The sequence below is a fragment of the Adiantum capillus-veneris genome, chromosome 8, assembly GCF_014529385.1.
Source record: "Adiantum capillus-veneris isolate H3 chromosome 8, ASM1452938v2, whole genome shotgun sequence".
Lineage (NCBI taxonomy): Eukaryota > Viridiplantae > Streptophyta > Polypodiopsida > Polypodiales > Pteridaceae > Adiantum > Adiantum capillus-veneris.
This window is the reverse complement of record NC_140938.1, coordinates 106,374,535-106,391,364: the sequence shown is the minus strand read 5'-3', so window position 1 is coordinate 106,391,364 and position 16,830 is coordinate 106,374,535. Positions and strand designations below refer to the sequence as shown.

General features: G+C 44.9%; 2 protein-coding genes across 2 annotated transcripts; one reads left to right on the top strand and one right to left on the bottom strand.

Annotated features, from left to right (window-relative positions):
* Positions 1 to 4,373: 4,373 nt before the first annotated feature.
* LOC147452703 (RING-H2 finger protein ATL66-like) lies at positions 4,374 to 5,817 on the bottom strand. The gene has a single exon (XM_086518312.1). The coding sequence runs from the start codon at positions 5,327 to 5,329 to the stop codon at positions 4,655 to 4,657; it is 675 nt and encodes a 224-aa protein (XP_086374438.1). The 5' UTR covers positions 5,330 to 5,817; the 3' UTR covers positions 4,374 to 4,654.
* A 126-nt stretch (positions 5,818 to 5,943) lies between these two features.
* LOC147452702 (uncharacterized) lies at positions 5,944 to 7,674 on the top strand. The gene is made up of 3 exons (XM_086518313.1): positions 5,944 to 6,731; positions 6,946 to 6,979; positions 7,099 to 7,674. Exons 1-3 carry the CDS (start codon positions 6,549 to 6,551, stop codon positions 7,167 to 7,169), a joined length of 288 nt encoding a protein of 95 aa, XP_086374439.1. The 5' UTR covers positions 5,944 to 6,548; the 3' UTR covers positions 7,170 to 7,674.
* Positions 7,675 to 16,830: the final 9,156 nt, after the last annotated feature.

Genomic DNA, 16,830 nt, shown 5'->3' with positions numbered 1-16,830 from the left:
GTCTAAGTGAAGGGAAGAACCCCTCACCTTTATATAGGGTTAGTGGTTGTGTATATGTCGGTGATCGTCACCCAATCTTCATGCCAGGTATGGCCGCCCTCTGCAAGTCCTCCGCTGTGTGCAATCCCCTTCGGAATCATGAGCGGGCACTAGAGATAATGTGAAAGGTTTGAGCTACAAGCCTCACCTAGCCGCCATCATCATCAAAAGGGGAAGGGGATCGGTGGCGACATAGATTTCCCCGCAGTGGTTTAAGCCAGGATACAGGAAAAGATTTTTACAGTTAGACCCACAAGGGGTTTTACATTCCAAGGGTTATTTCCACAAGGGACTATTCCCATGGGGTTAGGTTATTAGAGGTACCATGCTAAAAAAACATCAAAGTGGAAAGCTTTACTTAGCCATAGTGTTTCACCATAGCAAGAGATAGCAGTAGTTATGTTGTAAAGCATGAGGTAGACTCCTATGGGCACCAACTTAAATCAAGTTTGAGTGTTAAAGGTTGGATGTCATATTTTGTAGTCAAATACAGTGGTCCAGGGCACAATCAGAAGCCCCCCAATGCCATCAAGGTCAGATGCTATGACTCTGTGTGTGCGTGCGTGCGTGTGTGCGTGCGTGTGCGTGTGTGCACGCGCACGCGTGTGTGTGTTCATGCTCGGGTTTATCTATGGATGCTCCGATTTAAGTGTGGATGCTAGGTGTAAGCCCAGTTATATGTGCAAGCAAAGAAAAAAGGTGTTGTGAAGGTTATGGATAAGCCACACTTGGAGCTTAGGAAGGCTTGTAATGAAGAGATGCTCCCTCTCATCCAAGGCATGAGGGTTGTATGAATGGCAATATAGCACCTTGTTTTGCTCTTTCAATCTCACAGCCTCTCTACACATGGATGATCAATTTATCACTTCTTAGTCTTCCTATGATATACAAAGACAAAACGCAGCATTCCAACATTTATAGATAAACCTAGGCAATAAGGTGTAATCCCAGTCATAGAGATAAACCTAATAAACCCAGTCATACAGATAAATACAAGCAATGAATAGTAAACCCAGTCATACAAGGTGGTGCACCCATGAAAATAAGCATGAGGACATCAAGGGCAATGGAAGGACGTTTCACTAAATTATAGCAATTTTGAGACATCATTACCCAGTCATACAAGGTGGTGCACCCATGCAAATAAGCATGAGGACATCAAGGGCAATGGAAGGACGTTTCACTAAATTATAGAAATTTTGAGACATCATTACCCTCGATCCGTAGTTTGTACAAAATCATTTGAATTTCATTATGGTCCATGAAGAATTTGTAGGTCACTTGATTCACCACTCATGCCATATTTATGTGGACACATCCTTGCAACACAACGACACGTGCAACCATCAAACAAAATCTTCCATGCACCGAGTTTTGACAATTGGATGCCTTGGGAGGTGGTACATATCATCTTGAGACCTTGGAACATAACCTTTGTGACATCCAACGACTCGTAATGTCACCTTCATTGTGGATCTTGAAGGATAAACAATTGAAACCATAAATGTACATCCACACTTCTTGGAAATGTGAAGCCTTTGAGACTCATAGCCCTTTCTTCGCGATCCACCCCATCGATGAGAAATAAGGAATATAGAGGTATTCGAGTACACCTTCTTTTTGACCACCCTGTTTTGTGTTTGACAAAAACACTATGCAATGCTTGCTAAACAACATCCTTGCCCACTACATTCTCTTCAATACACTCTTCATTGTGACCGTATGTTGTAAGCTTAGGCACTGAAGTTGCCCAGTATGAAAACCTAAACCTTCGGTTTGCAACCCTTTGTCCAAAGGTGGCACCATAGCACATGAGCATAATTCAAGAAGCTCCTTGGCAAAGGAGAGGGGCATACCATGTGTCCTAATGTTGGTACGCCTCTGTGATGCAATCACTGTTTTGGTTGTAGGCCAATCAAGGTATGAACTAGAGTGGCACGCTAGAACAATGCTTTCCCAATCCTCAATTCTCTTGTCATGGCTATTTGTAGGATATGTGAAGCCATCCTCGTCAACTATGGTGTGCAAGGAGGTTTGGATCCTTCCCCATCTCGCGAAGTGCAATAGAGCTCGCTAGTCCATGCTAAGGACCTCTTCAATCACATAAAAGACGCCAATGTATTCATTGTTTACATATTCCAAACCGTTTAGCCCAAGCATCTCCGTCCCCGTGTCCATACTATCTAGTGGCAGGTCTTGAGGGATCCCAATGGAAGGAAGTGGATGTCATAGCCCTTGTGATGCTCACGTTTATCTGCACAAGGCTAGGGATTGAGGGAGGAATGTAGTGCGAGGGAGACTAGGAAGGGAGGCGGTTATGGCTAGGGAGGAAGGCTGACAGGGGAGGAGAGATGGAGGGAGAGAGAACCCTGTCCCACAGCCAGAGCCATGGCGCATGCACCCCTATAGAGCGAAGTGGAGACCCTACGATTGAGAACTTGCATGCATGAGCGCCACCCCTCACGTTCAATTGCACGCATGCCCCAATGATGGGTTTTTCAAATTCCCTTTGCCACATGAGCAACCCCCACGAAGGCTCCCAACAGTGAACTGATGTGGCGTGCCACCTTATTGCCCACGTGTTGGGCAATAAATTTTTTCAATTCCCCTTGTGGTATGGTAAAATGGTAAAGGTGTGTGTAGAAGTGCACGTGTGTGTGTTTTGTTGGGTATGCTATGTCCCAACAGCTCAGTATCAGAACGAATACAATGCGCCAACTTTGGCCACAAGCTGGACGATTTTGAATCCATCAATTGCGCGCTCTTATTAACCATTGCCTGCCCCCACTTTCTACATCTCTAAGTTGGAACCACCACCATCATAGTTCTGGGGAGGTCACCTAAAATGCATGTACCTATCATATGCATTCAACAGAAGGAGCTTTTTACAGAGGGGTATCATTTAAGGCTTCAAAAACAACTGCAAATTAAATAGGACAAGGGTAGGTTGGATTCCCATAATGCCCGGTAGTTTTACATGGCTCGGACCACCATTCTCTACTTTTGCTGCTATACCATCCATAGTGTCTGTCCCTTGATTGCGGCAACTGTCACAAAAAGAGAAAAACAGTGCCTCTGGAAGCCGATAACATGTATGTTGCGATTCCAGTTGAACATTGTACGTAGGTCAATGTAGCGTGTTGATCTGCATGTAAGTTCTCACTCCAACATTGAAGAATTCTCTCCACATACTACTGGCAACTCTCCTATTTTTATTCATTTCCTTCCAAGATTCCACCTGATTCCCTCCCAACCCCACTTCTTGCCATTATAAAAGCGAAGCGATTGTCCTCGAACCCACAACGTAGCAACACAATGGTTTTCAAGCGGCCTTCCCTAACCAAGGAAGCGGGGACCCTGAGTTGACCTATACGGCCAACCCATACAATAAAAAATATCCTCAATCCGTGCTCATCTCCTGCGCGCATGCCCACCGCCCTCAGTCCGTGCTCGTCTCCTGCACGTCCATCTGCTGCCTACCTGCACGCACATCCTCTCATCTCTGACTGCTGCGTTGCCCAATTACCTGGCACTGTATCCTGGTTTGACTGTCACATCGCTGACAAAAAGAGATACTCAATTCCATCTTAAGGCAATAGCCATTGTCGTTTAGTCTTGTCCATTTTTCACACCGGGATACAAGCCAACCAAACAACACTCCACAAGACCTCTACATAGGGTGGTTCAAGGCTTCCATGGCAAGAGGACAGAGCATGAGGATGGTGAGGATTTTACCTATGTGGATGAAGACAGGGAGAGGGAATGGGAGGCATCTATCCTGAGATGCCCCATGCTTAAGGAGCCAGACTATGCATTGAAGGACAACAGCCCCAAGAGTTGATCAAACACTAGCTTCACGCCCTCTCGAAGTGCGGGCATGCAATACATTACGCAACACTAAAACACTTGAATGCTGCTCTGATATGCCTAGGCTGAATTGTGCAATGAATGCACAACACAAACAACTGCAATAAGGCTCTGTTTCACAGCCTACAACTGACATTTAAACTCCAACAGAGCCTCAAGCACAAGTTCTCAAAGTATCTTGTGCGGGCACAAAGGTTGTACTTGCTGCCACACTTAGCAAAGCCATGATTCTCACCTGAACATTCAGGTTTTCTTATCAACGCACAAGAATCCATGTCACTGTAAGACTTTGTCCACGTGATGGCACTTTTCATGATACTTGAACTACTTTGGCAAGGCTAACCGCGGAGACACTCAAAACATCCAGTTGATAATGCAAACTCTGCTTGAGCACATGTAACAGCCTTAGTTTGGCCCTAAATCATGCCCTGTGGCAGTTGCAAGAAAACAAAAAGACAGATACGAGGTGGTAAAGCTATTGTGATTTATTTCGACAGATGGATCTGCAAGCTACAGCTCAAATAGACAAAGATACATGTGCAACCTACATAATCGTCGGTGCCTATGTAGATTCTCAGCTGTATGTACATTGTACAATATTTACCATACAATTGAGAGCACCGAGCAGAACGACTCCGACACCTGGGCCTGCTCTTACTGAAAAGTACGTACCCTACCAACCGATTGCTAGAGTCGATATTATGCTGGCATTGGCTGAGTAGTAAGCTCACAAGGGCACCACAAATAGTCATGCTATTGTCGCAACTGGAGGGATATGATCCAACGGCAGCATGGGCTGCTGATGTGAGGATGTTTCACTCACTAGTGAGCCTTCCTTAGGGCTTAGGAGAGACAGCCGACAAAGCGGGCATGTTGTGTGTGAAAAGAGCCACATGTCGATGCAATCTTTATGAAAAAGATGATCACAGGCAGGCAGAAGCCTCAACATCTCCCCACTTTCAAACTCGCTCAAGCACACCGCACATTCCTTCATCATCTGCTTACCTTCTTCATCATGCACTCCGTACTTCACCACTGGTAGACTCTTCACAAGTGCCTCATTTCTATGCTCCCCATTCCTTTCCATGCTGTGATAGCTTGCATATGAATTGCCCTCCCGTATGCAAAACTTGCGTGCATACACCGACACAAAGGCCATTAATATGCATGCGGCGAATATGGCCACCACTGCAATTGTCAATGTCCGACTGTGTGGCAGAATGCGCGAATTGCAAGCCGCAATAGTGTTGCAGGCATCTGTCGATGCGAGGATGGAGGAGGATGGGGGGGGCGATGTGAGGGTGGTATTGCTTGAAAGAAGAAACCGTCGCGACAGGGGAGGAGGAAGTGCGGTGGCATCTACCAAGGTCCAAGGCAAGTGAAGGGAGAGGAAACAAGTGAGGATCCAAAAGCTAGAGCTCATTACTGATGGAAGCCCAGGTTAAGGCTTCATCAACAGATTCAGATCCCCATATTCTTGAGTCACCAATCCTCTTTGCACCCAATTGTACATAAAAGGGGGAGAAAAAGGGGCAAAAGTATCCCTTTCAAAGATTAATCCTCACACAGGCCCCCAATTCTGCATGTATTCCACATCAAATGAGTCACCTTCACAAACCCACCACAGCCTGCATCTTGGCTTTTCCTTTTTCACCAAAATTATCACCATCACCCTTTCCATTCAAAAGCCAAAAGTTTCATGCGTCCCTTCAATGCACCTGCAGCTCATGAACTCTAAAATACTTACCCACACAATCTTGCAGCTGAAAATTTCGCATACATGTGATCAGATGGGGGGCCAACGCCGGGAGTATCACTGCCTCTGGGAAACGCTGAATCTGCAAGGGTATTTCTGTGTGTGAATTGCCCGCTTATCTACCGCATCTGTGAACCAAAGGGTGCCGGAACGAATTCAGCAGGTACTCTAGTACAAGCTTCCAAGCCAGTCTTTGGCGCACGCGCGTTTGTGTGGATGGGTGGGCGGGGTGGGTGGCTGTGTGTGTGTGTGTTGTGGGGGGGGGGGGGGGGGGGGGGGGGGGGGGGGGGCGCATGGGCCTGCGAAGACTCTTCAGACAGAAGAGTCACTTGAAGAAGTAGGCTTGAAATAGAGAGGGAGAAACAGGAACCGGAACATCCGGCAAGGCTACTATTCATGCATGCATCTGGTCGACCTGTTTCGAGTTTTTACTGTGCATACGTCGAGTCTGATGAGAGAGGAGCGTGCCTGCGAAGTAGGAGAGTGAGGGTGCGTGCATGTGGTATGGTAGCCACACGTTTGTACGCTGCTACTCGAGTAGTTTCTCGTGTGGAGTCGCGCCTCTCACTGATCTGGACATTTGTTTACATAAGGCCCCTGTCACACATGACCGCCGGTCATGTCTGGTGTGGCACATGCTGTCCACAACGGCCGGGAGAACTGCAGAATGCATGTCCGCTGAAGCTGCCACATGAGGCGGTACAGAAGCAAGACTGCGCTCCAAACAGCGTGCACAAAACATCGCTAGGGCAAGAGAGGGCGGAGGTGACCCCTCGGACAAAAGTGTAGAAGAGCTGGCCTTGAGCTGGATCTCCACGTCCGCTATTTCTCTTCGTGACTGATAGCAGCAAGCTCGAAACATGCTGCATGATTGGATCAGCTGAGAATGCAACTCATCCGTCCGGCCCAACATGAGCCAAAGGAGCATGGACAGGATGTGGCAAAACTAGATTGGCTCATAAAAGTACAATACATTTTCGGACCCACCATCACTACGGGCAGCCTCAACCCTCGGACACAACAACATTCAATGTACTTTTCAACATGCAACACGAGGAAGCGTTACGATGTCAGAAGCTTGCAGCCATCTAATCTAGGATAAAGGGGCCAAGTTAAGGCCACCTAAGGCCCCTGTCAGACTGGGGCACCAGCCCCGCTCTCTTCATGCTCGTGGCCACGCAAATGCAGTCACATGAAGATTTTCAGAAAAAGACCGTGCACAGAAGGCAGCCAGTCAGTGCTAGCCAGGTGGTTGGGTATGTGCTTCCTGTGCTGACTGCCAGAGGTCGAGTCGTCTTGATTCCGCCTTTTGCCTAAGTAGGTGCATGGTAGCTACCTACGCTTTCATTTTCTAGTGTTTTTTTCCTTAATCTGCAAGGCATACCTTCACCCAAGCCTCTTTGGTATTCTTATGTGTTGATCTGTGAATTCTGCAGCAATGTCGACCTGTCTTGGCTGCTCCGTGAAGGTTTTGGTCCAAGTTTGCTTCTCGTTTGGCTACTTGTAAAAATTCCGGTCATTTCTAGCGTCATCTGCCTCCCCCTGGCTTTCGCGCATGCTTTGCTGGTTTGCTCAACTGGTTGTATCAGGATCCATTCTTTTGTGTTGTCTAGACTCCGAGCAAGGAAATACCACCCATGACATGATTTTGAGATCGAAGACCTAAACAAAAGGGTGCTTGATGCTCACAGTTCTGATTCGGTTGTTGTTGCGGTTTCTACATAGTCATCGAGGATTGTGCGCTTGTGGGGAAATTGATTAGGTGAGGCTTGTACACTCAACAATGGTATTTTCTTGATGTGCTAAGTTAGACTTTACTGTATGGTTGAATTTGTTCTGAAATTCTTGGAATAGATGTAGTGTTTAGCCTCAAATGAATGGCAGAAGAAACATTGCATCTGTTCCAAGATATGTTCATGCCATTCATTCACTCTTGTCAAAGCTAACCAAAGCCGGGCTTTCAACATCTAGTAAGAAAGGCCTAAGCAAATTGATTTGCTGGCACTGTTGGATCTTAGCATAATCACAAATCATGTCTATGGAATAAGTTGAAAGCATTCCTTTTTCACTAATGTTTTGTGTGAATAAATCAAGTTGAAATCTTAGTGGTAGTAAAATTTTGCATAAATTAAGTGCGCTAGTAGGCCCTGCCAATTTTCAGAAGCAGGTGAATTAAATAGAATCTGGAAAGATGCTCCCGAACGTTCAAGGGGAAAAGGAGAGGAGTTGGGACGTGGTTGTACCCAGATAGAGACGTAGAGAGAGAGAGAGAGAGAGCGTTGCCATGTGTCAGTAGGAGTAGGAGCGCACAGAGGGGTCAAGGAGAAGGGGAGAGAGAGAGAGAGAGAGAGAGAGAGAGAGAGAGAGAGAGAGATTTTGCGCAATCTTTGGCAAACTCTGGCCATTGTGCGTGCGCGGGGAGCTGAGGGGTGCTCACATGCGTAGTGTTGGGGTATAAAGCCCAATGTGGTCGCCCAGGTAAGTGGACAGGCCGCCAGGTATGTACACATATTTTTTTGTATAAACCTAATAAGAACTCACTATGCTCTATACATTACAGAGAGCGAGTTCACCATATTGTCGTGCTCTTCTTCTCGCACTCTCTCTCGCGTCACACTTCTGCTCGTACTCCTTCACCAACTGGTATCAGAGCTCAGATCGAGGCTCGGGGCATCATTATGCAGGTAGCTAGAGTCACCTGCTCAGATTGGAGTGAGATTCGACAGGTGAGACGCGGACCCAAATCCTGCGGGTAAGCCCAAAGGGCTTGGCGTTCTCAGAATTTCATTCTGAGGTCATCTCAACCACCGTTCGGCTTCGACAAAGTTCTGCGCAGGCCATTTTTTGACTACGTGGTCTCGGCGGGTGCAGATCCGACTCTGCAAATTTGGGGTTTTGGCCTACGACTACAAGTGCTGAGGATATCTGCACTTCCACAGTGCTGATTTGTGGCTATCTACACAACAAAGGACGGCTTACAGTTCTTGGAGGCGTGTCACATACGACACGGGCGCACCTACACACAGACTGCAGGCGACATCCACCAGTTCATCAGGTAGCTTGTGTTTGCTGCTTGATATTCCAGATTTCATCCTGACATTGCAGGTACTTCCACATGGGATGTATTGTCAGAGATGATGTATGTTTGTTGAGGGTTTGCTGGCTGTGAGTCACGCAGCAAACAACCGCCGCAGCGGTTACAACATTTAGTGGGAAATTTGTGGATGTATGACTTTGAGCCGGGGGATTCTCGAATGTTGAGATCCTTTCGGTGATACACGTCTTGGAGCGATCCCTCGAGCACCCTTAGATAGGCAGCTAGGATGTATTGACTGTGAGTTAGACAGTTGGGATTGCATCTTTGCTTTACTGCCGTTGAGGCATTGTCGCAGTCTATGCTTACAGCACAGTGACAGGACAGTGAGAGACAGTACAGGTGCAAGACAGATTTACCCACAGCTTACAGTGTTAGAGAGACAATGGTTTTTTGAGCTGTTTTTGGTCTGTTTTTGAGTACACCATAGCCATTTTACAAAGGAGACTCTGCCTAAATTTCTGCAGAATTTGAAGCTTTATTGGTTCATTTGACAGGTTGATATTGGTTCAGAGGACAGTTTACAGGGGAAACTTTGCCGAATTTTTCCCAGGAAAGTAAACTACTGTGAAGCGTAGTTATGGTTGGATCACAGGACACTGCTCTTTACAATATCAAGAAGCTGGATGGAACTAATTTCCCATTGTGGAAGAAGCAGATTTGGCACGTGTTGGTACAAAAGAAGCAGATAAAACCTATAAAGCTCAAGGGGATAAAACCAGAAGATATGGACGAAGATGAATGGAGCGAAATGGATGAATTGGCACTTTCTATGTAACATTTAATGGCCTAATAACTTATGAGTAGCAGAAATTAGCATGAACATAGTGGGCATTTCATTAGAATAGATTCCTAATGAGAACTACAAGAGTGCTTGGGTGGAGAGAGCAACAAAAAGCATAACACCTAGTTAGATAGCATCGACAATACTTTCAAAAGAGAGAGAAATTAAGCTATTGACAACAGTTGAGGACCGGATTTTCATGGAGCCGGTCCCCCCTCCAAAAGGCTTTGTATTATGGTTTCTCCCATCAAGAGAGACATTGTACAATACAATTCTTTGTGTTCCTTCAAGACTAGCTAGTGCAATGAAGATGGAAACTTCATGCACTAAGCAAAACACTTAACAAACACAACTTGAATTATCCCCGTTCTTAGACCCAAGACCTCACACACCTTCGAAGATGGTGAGAGCTAGCAAGGTATGAGAGTAGATTGAGAGGAAGAAGGAGTATCTTACGAGAAAGATGTACATCTCCTCACATAATCACTCATATGTAGCATAGCTTAGCTTAGTAATTAGCTTGGTAGAGGAGATGAGCATGCATTGAAGCTTGGCTCTTGGTTGGATTTGCATCCACATGCCAAGAGAGTGTTGATGTAAGCTTCTATCTCACAAGCTTGGAGTAGGTGATGAGTTCTCCATTAAAGCTTGGGAAGAGATAGTCTTCTCTTTCTTCACACATGAGCTTGTGTGAGTGTGTGTGTGATAATGCCTTGCAAAAATCAGCCCCCTCTCTCTCTTGGGCGAGCCCTCTTGCTAATTGCTCTTGTTGAAGCCTCATTGGCCCTCCCCAAGTCAAGCCAATTACAATTAAGCAGCATAAGTGATAGCCTTCTGACATGTGTCCCTCTTTCCCCTTTTGTGAGAGCTTTAGGTAATTAAATAATTAAACTAAGATCTCATTGGACCCCTTTGCCTCCTGGCCAATAAGAATCAGACAAGCCATGGGGCTCCTGAATGCTCATTGGACCCCTTGGGAGACTGCCCAATAGTCTTCTAGGAGACTTAATTCTCATTGGTTTCTTTTATTAAATGTTTTTAAATTAATTAAACTAGATTTACTCTAGCTTAATTCTCATTGGTCCACTTCAAGGGTCATCCAATAGAAATTGGGCACACCTTGTGGGCATCTGGCCTAGGGAGTTGACATGTGTCCCTCATTCCCTTTGTGTAAAGGGAGCCTGTGTGTGTGTGTGTGTGTGGCTTTCTCTCTCATCCCCTACCTTTAGGGCTCGCCCCCTCCCATGTAGGGATGTGCAAAGACTTTTAGGGCACACACAAAGCATCCAATTTTCCCTAGGGTTGACCTTTGGACACAACCTTTGAATTTTGGAACCTTAGCATTTTGGAAGTCTTAATGGGCTGAACCTTAGGGTCTTTTTAGCCCATTGTTTCACATGGCTCTTTTGCAGATGGCCCCCCCTTTGGATCCCTATTTTCCCTCCTTTGGATCCCTACTGTGGTCAGTCTGCTAGCTTAACCAATATTCTAGCTTTTTCTCCCCTGGCCTTCCCCACATTAAATGATCAGTTTAATATGAGAAAATCATTTAGGAGAATTAGATATTGATTATTATGACATTCTACCATTATGCTGACTTTGGTAGAAAGCATTTACTTCAATGTAGCAGACAAGATGTCGGCTTATGAAGCATGGACAAAGCTGAGTGATCTTTATGAGAAGCAGAGTGTAGCTTCACAGGTATACTGGCTTAAGAAGCTTGTTGACTTGAAGATGAAAGAAGGGACACCTATGTCCAATCATCTGAATGAATTCAACACCATCTACAGTCAGTTGTCAGCTCAAGGTGTCAAGTTTGATGAACCTGTTAGAGCTATGTTCCTGTTGATCACATTGCCGGAAAGTTGGGACACTTTTCGCACAACTTTGAGTAATTCTGCACCTCCAGATGGTTTGACCATAGCAGGTGTAGAAGGCAGTCTGCTTACTGAAGAAACCAACAGAAAGACAATGGACAAAGGCAAAGGAAGAGCCTTAGTTGTCAGGGGAAGGACCAAAGAAAAGTACAAAGGTGGAAAGAGGAATCAGTCTCGTAGCAAGTCCCGCAGTGCTAAAGGCAAGAGTGACATAGAATGCTACCATTGTGGCAAGAAGGGTCACATGAAAAGAGACTGCAAGGAATGGAAAGCAGAAAAAGGCAAAGAGAAAGCTGAAGACCTCGGTGAGAAGAACAAGTCCTCAGTGAAGATTCAAGAAATAAATGTGACAAACATTGTTGCAGAGGATGACAGTCTAGTGTCAGGAGACATCTACTTCTTGAAGAATACAATGGACTCAGCTCTTCTTACAACATCTGATGGAAATGCACTGAGTGACTGGATTATAGACTCAGGGGCATCACTTCATGTGTCTCCAAACAAGGAGTGGTTTACTTCTTATGTGACCACTAAAGATCATGTTCGACTAGGCAATGGGTAGACATGTGAGATCTTAGGTGTTGGAGATGTTCAATTGAAGTTTCAGAATGGCTCTTCTTTCACGCTGAAGAATGTGAGACATGTTCCCGCAATTACAAAGAGCTTGATCACCACAGGTTTACTTGATGATGCTGTCTACGTCACCACTTTTGGACAAAACATGTGGAAGATATCCAAGGGTTCTATGACAGTAGCACACGGAGTAAGGTTTGGCGGACTTTACATGATTTATGTATCAAATGTCTTTAAAAATGTAATCAATGTAACCGAGTAGCCGAACGTTTCTTTGTGGCATAGCCGGTTAGGACATATGTCCAAGAAGGGAATGGAAATCTTGTCTCGTTCTGGTTATTTGCGTGGCTTGTCATTTAATGATTTTGAATTCTGTGAACATTGTCTGTATGGTAAGCAAACACAGCAGCCACATAAGCATAGAAGCAGTAGATGAGATACAAAGTTGGCACTTGTTCATAGTGATTTGTGTGGACCTATGCCTAACCTATCTCTAGGGGGAGCTTCTTACTTTTTGACATTTATAGATGATTACTCGAGGAAAGTATGGGTTTACTTTCTCAAGCACAAGGATGAAGCGTTTAGTGTTTTCAAAACGTTTGTGACACTTGTGGAGAATCAGAGTGGCAAGAAGCTTAAATGCTTACGCACTGACAATGGTGGAGAGTATGTTTCAAAGTCCTTTCAGGACTTTTGTGAGTCAAAAGGTATAAAACGTGAACTTACTGCTCCTTACAATCCTCCTCAAAATGGTGTTGCTAAGAGGGTGAATAGGACCATACAAGAGAAGGTAAGAAGTATGTTGTCTAATGCACAGCTGCCAAATGGGTTTTGGGCTGAAGCTGTATCAACAGCTGTTCATCTTATAAATAGATCTCCTAGCAAGGTTTTGCAGAAGGATTTAGTGGCAGAGATGGTATGGTCAGGCAAGGTGCCCTCATACAAGCATCTCAGAGTCTTTGGCTGTGAGGCATATACTCACGTTGCAAAGGAATTTAGGAACAAACTTGAGCCAAAGAGTAGAAAGTGCATCTTTCTAGGCTATGGTAATTCTGGTGAGATGGGGTACACACTTTGGGATCCCGAATCCAGAAAGGTTATCCGCAGCAATGATGTTTACTTTAATGAAGTCAAATATCATTCTAAACCAGAGAGGGTTGAGGAGATTAGAAGAGTTGTCTTCCAAGAAGATGGACCTGCACGTGCAAGACAAAATGTCAGGGCTCAAGAGGAGCAAGGACATGATAGAGTGGAACCACAGGTTGTGGCTGAGCCTGAGCCACCTATTTTGCGTAGATCTGGACGTATCACGCAACCTCCTGATAGGTTTGTTCCATCTATGAACTATGTCATGTTGACTGATTGCAATGAGCCTTCATGTTACAAGGAAGTAGTGCAAATGAAGGACTCCGGGAATTGGGTATTGGCCATGCATTCAGAGATGACAGCTCTGCATAAAAACCAGACATGGAAGCTAGTTAACTTACCACAGGGCAAAAAGGCTCTACCTTGTAAATGGGTTTACAGGTATGATAGTCAGCCAAAGTACAAAGCAAGGCTTGTTGCCAAGGGCTTTAAGCAAGAACAAGGCATTGACTTTGATGAAGTCTTCTCTCCGGTGGTCAAGATGACTACATTGAGATGCTTTCTTGCATTGGTTGCCATATTAGATTTGGTGTTGCACCAAATGGATGTCAAGAAAGCGTTCTTGCATGGTGATTTAGATGTGGAAATTTACATGCAGCAGCCAGAAGGGTTTGTTGAGAAAGGCAAGGAAGATTTGGTATGCCAGTTGTTAAAGAGTCTTTATGGCTTAAAACAATCACCGAGGGCATGGTATCATAAGTTCCACAAGTTTATGCTTTCTCAAGGCTACAAACGTAGTGAGTTCGATCACTGTCTATATACAAAGAAGGCTAAGGATGGCAGTTGGCTGATCCTTATTTTGTATGTGGATGACATGTTGATTGCTGGCAAGCACTTGGAAGAAATTTCAGCTTTGAAGTCAAAGATGGCAAAATCGTTTGATATGAAAGACATGGGTGAGGCAAGTCATATACTTGGTATGCGCAATTGAGAGAGACAGATCAAAGAAGTTGATTTGGTTATCTCAAACAGAGTATATTGACAAGGTTTTGCAACGTTTCAATATGGAGAAGGGAAAGGCATTGAGTGTTCCATTGCCACCATATGTGAAAATTAGCAAACAAGATTGTCCTGTGTCCGAGGAAGAACAAGCTGAAATGGATAAGATTCCATATGCGTCTGCAGTGGGTAGTTTGATGTATGCAACGATTGCTACTCGCCCAGACATTGCATTTGCAGTGGGAGTAGTAAGTCGATACATGTCAAACCCAGGCAAGAAACATTGGGAGGCAATGAAAGGAATATTGAGATACCTGAAAGCTACAAAGAGTATGCGCATATGCTATGGGAGTCAGGAGCTAAGTGTAAAGGGTTTTATAGACTCAGATTATGCAGGTGACTTAGACAACCGAAGGTCTATGTCAGGGTATGTCTTTACATTGGCTGGTGGAGCAGTATCATGGCGTTCTAGATTACAAGATTGTGTTACTTAGTGTACTACAGAGGCTAAATATGTTGCAGCATCAGAGGCATGCAAAGAATCAATTTGGCTTAATCGACTAGTAACAGATTTGGGAATCAAAGAAGAGATACCTGTGTTATATTGTGATAGTCAAAGTGCTATACCATTGGCTCGCAATCCAGTTTATCACTCAAAGACAAAGCATGTGGATGCACTACAACACTACATGAAGATATCGACGCGTATATATCGACGGCCATGCTTTTCCACGTGTATATCGACATAATTAGCGTGCGTTGCTATACGCGTCGCAGTGTGCGTCGATATACGCGTGGAAAGGCTTTATTTGCCACGCGTATATCGACGCGTATATCCACGCGTATAGCGACGCAAAAAAATTTGGGGAAAAAAAGCGAAACCCACGCGCAGGGGCCATTTTCGCCTACTCAGATCTTGGCCGAAACCTGCTACGCAGGTATTATGTCCATCTCCGCCCCCCCCAACCCCTCCCTCTCTCTCTCTCTCTCTACATCGTGTGTGTGTGTGTGTAGGAAAGGGAGAGAGAGAGAGAGAGAGCGGTGTGTGTGTGTGTAGGAAAGAGAGAGAGAGAGGTGTGTGTGTGTGTGTAGGAAATAGAGAGAGAGAGAGAGAGAGAGAGAGAGAGAGAGAGAGAGAGAGAGAGAGAGAGAGAGAGAGAGAGAGAATTAATGTATGCTTAGGAAATTAAAATTAAAGAAAAAAAACTAAAGAGAGAAATGAAATGAAATGTTATATTAACGTCTTCGAAAGGCCAAAGTGACCTATGAGACATGAGACAAGAAAGTTACAATGTGATGGATCTGATCCAAAGTCAGAGTAAGAAGATGACAAAATAAAATATTATGGAAGGTGTGGCCTAAATGGCTAAACCAGCTAGTTGGGATAGGTAGATCATAGGAGATCCAGCATCTGTCACTGGCGGATCTCATCAATGTCCTCCATGGTCAGTAGTCTGACCGGGCGTTGTGCATGTCGAGCCAAAGTGACCTAGCTAGATCTTCTGATGCATCCTTTGTCGATGTTGTGTAGTCCTTCGCAGCCGTGGGCGTCTAGATCTCCCTAGCTCAGTCGCTCGTTCGATCAGTAGAGAGATAGGGAAGTAGAGAGAGAGAGAGAGAGAGAGAGAGAGAGAGAGAGAGAGAGAGAGAGAGAGAGAGAGAGAGAGAGAGAGAGAGAGAGAAAGAGAGTTATATATATATATATATATATATATATATATATATATAGAGAGAGAGAGAGAGAGAGAGAGAGAGAGAGAGAGATAGGGAAGTGGAGAGCGAGACAGAGAGAGAGATAGGAAAATAGGGAAATAGAGAGAGAAAGAGAGATAGCGAGAGCGAGATCGAGAGAGAAAGAATGAGAGATAGGGTACGTAGACAGAGAAGAAACTATGGAACTAAAAGAGGCAAAGGGGTTTTGCCTACTACATGCATTGCCATGTACACCTGGGAGTGCACGTATGTGTCTACCCATACAGGATTTGACCAATAAAGACGAGATTTTGACCCGGTGGTCCTGATCTTCGTACACCTCTGGACCGAGGTGTACGGAGATTGGGCAAGACTAGAGAATGCGAGGTAGTTTACATTGTGAGGAGTATATATATGTATATATTAAAACAACATTCATAATCATTGTAGATGGCAACGTCATCAAATAACATGGAAGAAAAGATTGCATGCTCGTGCACGCTCTGCAAGTATCAAATCCTGCGCAAGCGTAGGATATGTAATGAGCATGTGCACAAGTACGGAGAGTTTGCTAGAGAAACCGTACAGAATCTGCGATACGACTCCTACGGAACGGGCATTGATTTTTGCGACATAGCACCTACATCTAAGAGAGAGAGAGAGAGAGAAAAAAGATTATGCGTGAAGGTCCGACCAATATAGAGCCACGGATGGAAGCAGAAAAGGGCTTACAGACAGAAGACAACGTCGGCATGGAAGAGATGCTGGATGCCTTCTTCCAGACAAGCGAGGAGAACGCGAACGAAGCAGCACCAGAAGTCGTGCGCCTATCTCCTGAAGACACGTTGAGGAAGTTGGCACGTCAACCAATCTATGAAGGTGTCAAAATATATGTGCTTCGTACTTGTCTAGCGTTTTTGAATCTTCAGTCAGTGTACGGGTGGTCAGATGCAAGCGTCACTGCTTTGTTTAGGTACGTAATTTACAAAAGAGATTTTCCGATTGCAACGGTGATGTGCTCAGAGAGCTTTTTAATTTAATGTGACTTAAATAGGTTATTGCA

What these genes read in the sequence shown, in the direction of transcription:
- LOC147452703 (XM_086518312.1), bottom strand. Translation starts at nt 5,329, where the DNA reads ATGAGCTCTAGCTTTTGGATCCTCACTTGTTTCCTCTCCCTTCACTTG.
- LOC147452702 (XM_086518313.1), top strand. Translation starts at nt 6,549, where the DNA reads ATGCAACTCATCCGTCCGGCCCAACATGAGCCAAAGGAGCATGGACAG. An exon ending in ACACGAGGAAGCGTTACGAT is followed by an intron (nt 6,732 to 6,945) that starts GTCAGAAGCTTG and finishes GCTGACTGCCAG; the next exon opens with AGGTCGAGTCGTCTTGATTC. An exon ending in TGATTCCGCCTTTTGCCTAA is followed by an intron (nt 6,980 to 7,098) that starts GTAGGTGCATGG and finishes TGAATTCTGCAG; the next exon opens with CAATGTCGACCTGTCTTGGC.